The sequence below is a fragment of the Solanum tuberosum genome, unplaced genomic scaffold (genome assembly GCF_000226075.1).
Source record: "Solanum tuberosum cultivar DM 1-3 516 R44 unplaced genomic scaffold, SolTub_3.0 scf00162, whole genome shotgun sequence".
Lineage (NCBI taxonomy): Eukaryota > Viridiplantae > Streptophyta > Magnoliopsida > Solanales > Solanaceae > Solanum > Solanum tuberosum.
Window position 1 is genome coordinate 1154819 of NW_006239088.1, and position 7648 is coordinate 1162466.

Sequence of the window (7648 nt, forward strand, 5' to 3'; positions counted from 1 at the left end):
ATTTGATGGAGAGACAGTATAACTGTTATATTTGTTTGAATTGGTTGGACCTTGATACTCTAGAATAATTAGAATACTAATATTTCATCCTCATTTCAAAGATAAAAGGTGATTTTGATAACAAAAAAAAAATGATTCAAAGCTATTGATTACAACATACAAGATGCATTTGTAAGTGTTTGATTTATAAATAGTATATATATCCACATAAAAAAAACTTTCAACTATGTAAATATTCCACTTTAACATTCAATATATGATATTCACAATATATATATAGAGTAACACATTTAGCAGCTACACTGTATTCAAGGTAGTAATATTTTCATTTATTTCATCTAAAATAATATTTATATACAATTTGATCATTTATATTAATTATATTTAAATAAAAAAAAATTAGACCATAAATAACATACTTATCTAGTAGTAGTATTAATTTTGATTTTAATGTATATATAAAGGGAGTGCATACACCAATGTGTAGTTATTAAATTAAATAGGGTAGAATTGTAAATTCGGAGATTGCACTGGATAAGTCTTATCATTAGACTGCTCTTCTCTGTTGCACAAACATTCCGATCAGATGACAATTACCATGTACACCCCTGCGCATGTTACCACCAGCGTCTTAAATTCCCGGCTCCTCCGCTCTCCGTCACGACAAACACTGTCGCCAGCGAGATATCACCGCAATTTTAGCTTAACTTGCGCGTTGTTACCGGAGACAAGGCGGGAAAGCAGACGATTGGTCAACATAGCCCTTGGAGTTTTGCTTCAATGGCTAGCTCTACCTAAAGGTGATTCCCTTCATTGTAGCAATGCTAACCTGCGCCACTGTTTAGTGCAGTGCGCCTTAGTAACTACATTTGTAATCATCTGCTCATGTATAAAGCCACTTTTGGCTGCCATAGGTTATCATACACGTGAGATAGTGATCGAAATTGGTATTATATATTCAAAAATGAAATTGTCAGTTATATTCATTGCTCTCTGTGTGTCTACTTTTCTTGTCCTTCTGAAAATTTGTTTTGGATTAATGGAAAATATTACAAGCGACCTAAGAAAGTTGTGTTGGAACTTTTTTATTTGCAGATGCAGTAGGAGCTAGCCCTTTTGACAAGTATGTGAAAAGGTGAGCACAAAAGTTCTGGGAATTTGTAATAGGTTACATATATAAATTTTATATAGTTGATGAAAATATGGCTAATTTTAAAAAGTGGATTCAGCTTATAAGCAGTGAAGTGCACATACACTTACTCATCGAAGTATATAATCTGTATGAAAATTTAAAGAAAGATCATGAAAATATGTATATATATTAAAAGGTGCACAGGAAGCATTTAAATCCTCGGCCCCCCTATACTATAATGCGCTCTTATAACTTATAAGTTGTGACCATAATATCAAGAGGTAGAATTAGGTTTGATTGCCACATCTATGTAGTTGAATGGGGAAGATATTGTATCATGTTTAGCTCTATTAATCTCCCTGGATTATTGTTTACCTGTTAAATCGTACATGTAAATTTATATGAGGTCAAGAGAATGCATCTTGGTTTAACTCTTTTTAGGGCCAATAGTTAGCAATTTGAATATTGCCGGATTAACAAAACAAATCAAATGAAACGAAAGCGTAAAGGAGATAAAGCTGAGACTAAGATGTTGTTGGAGGGTTATGAATCCGAGACTGATAGCCTTTTGAATAGGTGATATCTTTGGGTGAATATGCTTCTAGGATAAGAACTGAATGGAACAACGGTAACTTGGAGCACAAGAAAATTGTGTATTGTTAGAATTCTGTATGAATTTACTAGTGGAGGAAACAAACCATCTATATGTTACAATAGTGAGGCATCATCCAATAAAAAAGCCCCATTCAATCCCTAAATTACTAAGATCAACGACCATGGGCCACGTGGTGATGCCGTTAGGGGCGCCAACCATAACTTTTGTATTGCTCAGGTCCGTACAGGCTCGTCTGCTCACCTCTCCTCTCTGACACTTTGTCCTCTTTGTCTCCTTGTCCACGTCTTGGGGTTGGTCCTTTGCCCTGTCATCGGCGTGGTCTTTCTCTCATTCCCAAGGATATCTCTCTGATGGGTTGATCTTTTTGAAACTTCGCTTTTAGTTGTACCCTTTCACCAAGTGTCCATTCCTCCACATGCCACGTGCATTAGTCAGTTTCACCCCAATATAGATTCTCCTTCCACTTTCCAATCTTGGTGTCAGGCATCGCCGGGAGGCGGAAGGAGAAAACTCACGCAAACCCTTATCACCCATTTTTCTTCAACATGAAAAGATGTTGGTCCCACCTCATTAAACCTTCTTGCCATGTGTGCGGCCTATCTACAACACATAGTCCCAAGCGACGTCAACAACCCTCTTCTGATGTTTATAAATTTGGGAGTTCCCTAAACCATTCAGTTTCTCCACGTTCTTCCTCCAACTCTTTATGCAATCCTTGGATCTATTACTCTCAATTTGTTTTGGTGTTCTTTGTTTTTGTTCCATCTTTTTTCTTTGACTGTTCCATGTCTTTGTCATCCTCAAGCTTTGCCACAACTTCTTCTTTGAGGGGTGACTCGAAAAGGAAAAACAAAAAAAAGATGACTATACATTAAGATCCTTCAGTCCAATTTTCAATACTTTGAGCTTACTTCACAATTGAAACATTCTTGTATGAGTGTACCTTCTATGTTAAAATCCCTTCAAACTCAGGGTGCTCTAAAACAATTTTGAATAATTTGAAAGATTTTGGCCAGGAGGGCGGTCATGTGTCCACTTGGATAAGGATTGGTGAGTGTTCAGATACTCCTGGACTCAAAAACTCAACCTCCACATGCCTCCACTATCCACCTAAAGTTGCCCAATGCCCAGTCTAGTTTGGAGTATACTCTACTCCCATCTTGATGTCTATTGCTAAAGGTGAAGTGTCTCCCGGTTTGTCTTAAAGCTGTTAGCTGCAAAGTGTCAATGGAACCCTGAAAAGCTTGATTCTCTCCTGGCACAACATGGGATCCAGTTCTGTATTCAGTAGCCAAAGCATTGTTAAAGTCCCCACTTAGAAACCAAGCCTTCTAGACATCATTCCCAATTTGAATTAGGTCCCTCCACAACTCCTCTCTATTCTGACTTCCATTCTTGGCATAGACAATAGTTAGGTAGATTGAAAAAGTATCATTTGCATCAGAGACACTAGAATGAGTATATTGTTGATGAACCATCAGCACCTACACTTGTATATGAGCCCTCCATAGTAGCCATTTAAGTAATTTTTTAATTGGGGGTAAAATATGCGCTGCACTCTTTTTTTCTTAACTGAGGTTTTGTCCCACTGGATTTTCCTGGTAAGGTTTTTAATGAGGCAGCTTTCAATGTGTATTACTAGATATGTGCTCTTTTCTTTCAATAGGTTTTTTTTCCCATAGGATTTTCCTAGTAAGGTTTTAATGAGGCACATTATCTAAGGATGAACTCCAATGAGTAGTAAATACGCCATATTGTGGATGTCCATTACACAATTTTTTGGATACATTATAAACTAGGAATAATAACTGCTAGACAACTGTTATAGCAGTTGTTTGTCCAGAATTCAACTCTTTATTCTTTTGTCGATATTTTCTTCTAAAGTACGTCTTGAGAGGTGGGTTGGTATCAGTGCATCCCCCTTAAAAGATGCCTTGTCCTCAAGGCAGAACAAAGGAAATTGAACAGCAAGCTATACTAGTCATAGTCTTCCCAACTAGCCTCTTCAACAGGACGATGACGCCATTGAATAAGTAATTCCAGAGTTGGCACTCCTGACTCTTTCACCCAACGATGCGATAAAACTTTTTCAGGTTCCACCATAAATTCCAATTCACCCGATAGTGGTAAGAATGGAGAGGAAGCAATATCATAACAACCACAAGCAAGACGAAGCAACGAGACATGAAAAATATGATGTACCTTAGATGTTTCAAGAAGCTGCAATTCATAAAAAAAATAGGACCAACTCGACGAACAATTTTGTATTGTCTAAAATATCGAGGTGAAAGCTTCTCATTAAGACGTTTGGCTAAACTCTTCTGCTGATAAGGTCGCAAACGAAGGAAAACAGTAGCACCCACATTAAAAAACAAGTCACGTTGCTTGGAATCAGCTTGAGACTTCATTATGGATTGAGCCTTCATGAGATTGGAACGTAGTACCTCTAACATTTGATCTCGTTCCACGAGCTGCTGTTCAAGTTCAGCAATTTTAGTTTCTCCATGAACAAAGGGATGCAAGAGTGGTGGTTCTCTCCCACACACAATCTGGAAAGGAGCCATAGTGGTGGTTCTCTCCCATACACAATCTGGAAAGGAGTCATATTGGCTGAAGAATGGTATCCACTGTTGAAAGAATATTCAGCCCAAGATAGATATTGAAGCCATGATTTGGGCTTGTCATGAGCAAAACAACGTAAGTAAGTTTCAAGCCAGCGATTGACCACTTCCGTTTGACCGTCAGATTGGGGATGATAGGAAGTACCCATACGGAGACGAGTGCGACTAAGGCGAAAAAGTTCCTGCCAAAAAGCACTTGTGAAGACAACATCACGATCTGAAAGAATGGAGCGCGGTAAACCATCCAACTTGACAATCTCCTTACAGAAAACCCCAGCCACTGTTTTAGCAGTAAAGGGATGAGATAAAGCAAGAAAATGGCTGTATTTGCTAAACCTGTCAACCACCACAAGAATAGTATCAAAGCCACTAGAAGGAGGAAGCCCAACAATGAAATCAAGGGAGATATCCTCCCAAACTCTATTAGGAATGGGCAAAGGTTGTAAGAGACCAGCTGGAGCTAATGTTTCATATTTATGTTGCTGGCATATCACACAATTCTGGACAAAGGACTTAACATCATTCTTCAAACAAGGCCAGAAAAAATTTGCAGATACCTTTTTGAGAGTTTTCAAGTAACCTCCGTGCCCTCCTGTTGGAGAATCATGTGACTCTGCTAAAATCTTGGCTTTGAGTTCAGGATAATCAGGAATAACCAGCCGAGATTTGTTGTAAAGATGGTTAGCAAACAACGAGAAATCAGGATGAATCGACGATCAGAAGAGAGTTGATCTCGAATCTGCTTAGTATATGGATCAACTTCAATTGCTTTTGTCAAATCACTGAAATCTAATGGGATAGGGATCACCAAAGATAAAAAATTAGCATGTTGAGGGCGACGAGATAAGGCATCAGTGCCTTTGTTTTCACTTCCTGACTTATAGACAATAGTGAAATCAAAAGGCAATAATTTAAACAACAAACATTGTTGTTCAGCAGTAGTCACCTGAGTAGTCACCCGCTGATGCAAGAGATACTTTAGGCTACAATGGTCAGTAGTGACAATAAATTGCCGACCCAAAAGATAATGCTTCCATTTTTGCAATGCAAGGACCAAAGCCAACAATTCATCAATGGTCAGTAGTGACAATAAAATGCCGACCCAAAAGATAATGCTTCCATTTTTGCAATGCAAGGACCAAAGCCAGCAATTCACGATCATAAGTAGATTTAATGCGACTAGAAAAGGAAAATCCCTTACTGAAATAGGCTACTGGATGACAGTGTTGCAGTAAAATAGCCCCAACTCCATCAGATGAAGCATCACACTCAACTGTAAACTGTTGAGTGAAATCTGGAAGACGAAGCACTCGAAGCACTGGTACTGATGTCAAGATCCTCTTAAGATTTTGGAAAACCTGCTCTACTTTTGCATGCCAGGTAAAAGCATTTTTCTTGGTCAATTCTGTTAAAGGACGAGCAATGATCCCATAGTTCTTAACAAAGCGCCTATAATAACCTGTGAGACCTAAGAAACCACGAAGTTCCTTGACATTCTTTGGAACAGGCCATTCCAACACCGCAGATATTTTTTCTGAATCCACTGCTACTCCATCTTAAGAAATCACATGACCCAAAAAACCAACTTGGTGTTGACCAAATAAACATTTCTTTGGATTAGCAAAAAAGGAATTGACAGAAAGAAGATGGAGGACTGTTTGAAGGTGTTGTTGGTGTGTTTGAGGGTCAGGACTATAGATCATCAAAGAACACTAGGACAGATTTTCGAAGGTATGGCCTGAAAAGATCATTCATGGCACCCTGAAATGTGGATGGTGCATTAGTGAGTCCAAAAGGCATTACGAGAAACTCGTAATGGCCTGAATGAGTGCGAAAGGCAGTTTTATAGACATCATCAGGTTGGACACAAATTTGATGGTATCCGGAACGAAGATCAATTTTAGAAAAAATTGTGGCCCCATGTAATTCATCTAACAACTCATCGATATTTGGAATTGGATATTTGTCTGGGACAGTGATTTTGTTTAGGCTACGGTAATCCACACAAAACCGCCAAGAGTTATCTTTCTTTTTAACTAGCAGAACTGGACTAGCAAAGGGACTTGAACTAGGGCAAATGAAACCAGATTCTAATAAAGCTGCAACTTGGTTCTCAATTTCAGTTTTTTGTACCATGTGGGTAACGATAAGGTCTGATGTTTGGAGGTTTAGAATTTGGTAACAAAGGAATAGCATGAGAATGTGCTCTAAATGGTGGAAGAGATGTTGGTTCAGAAAACACAAACTGGAATTCATGTAAAGGTTTGGATTGCATTACCTGAAACTTCTGAAACCATGTTAAAAGATTGGAGAGAAGCTATGGTTGAATCTGTGGATCTCACGCCTTGCAATTTGTAACGCTTCCCTTGCCAATTGAAAATTATGAACATATCCTTCCAGTTAGCTTGAATCGTATTGAGAGAAGCTAACCATTTGATACCAAAAACCAAATCAGCCCCTCCAATTGCAAAAGGGTAGTAATCCTGAGTGATAGTAAAGCCCGGCAATTGAATTTGAAGATTACGACAAACTTTATTGCAGCGAATGATATCCCCATTCTCTATTTGCACACCGAATGTTGGAACCATTTCTACTGGTATATTATGCTCCTCCACAATGGATTCAGCCACAAAATTATGTGTGGAACCACTATCCACAAGTATTAAAACCTTTGTACCATTGATCTCACCCTGAAGCTTCATTGTAGCACCCACTGATTGTCCCAAAATGGCATGGAAGGAAATTTCAGCAAGGTCATTTTCGTGAGGGTTATCACCAACTACTGCATTGACCTTGTCAACCTCTTCCACTCGAACTTCTCCAGTAATCTCCATGAGAGATAATTTTGCAGATTTGCATCTATGACCGGGTGCAAATTTCTCATAGTAACGAAAGCAAAGTCCTTGTGCCATAAGATTTCTCCTCTCGGTATCCCATGTTCGCATTTGAAGAGGTTGTTAAGCGGCTGGGTTGGATGAAACACTGCTGCGTACATTGTGATTTGCAGATGAAGAATTGTTCTGGGTGTTTCTAAAAGAATTCAATGGATTTTGTATCGTGGGTCTATTGTTTGGGGTCCAATTAGGCACTTTATTGCTGCGGGTTGTGCCTAATTTATTTTCAAATTCAAGTGCCAAACTCATAGCCCTGTAAACTGTTCTGGGTTTGTGAATCCTAACATCAGATTTAAGTTCCTCTTTCAACCCATTCAGGAACACCCCTAAGAGACAGTGATCTGGCCAATTTGTAACCCTAGATGAACGCTTTGCAAATTCTTGA

The 7648-nt window shown here is 38.7% G+C and overlaps 1 protein-coding gene across 1 annotated transcript in view; it reads left to right on the forward strand.

Annotated features, from left to right (window-relative positions):
• Positions 1-520: 520 nt before the first annotated feature.
• Positions 521-7648, forward strand: part of LOC102599179 (uncharacterized) — a 35699-nt gene continuing 28571 nt past the window's right edge. The window contains exons 1-2 of the mRNA XM_006353799.2: positions 521-800; positions 1096-1135. Coding sequence (XP_006353861.1) covers positions 587-800; positions 1096-1135 — 254 coding nt within the window. The 5' untranslated portion in view covers positions 521-586. The remainder of the gene's footprint in view (positions 801-1095; positions 1136-7648) is intronic.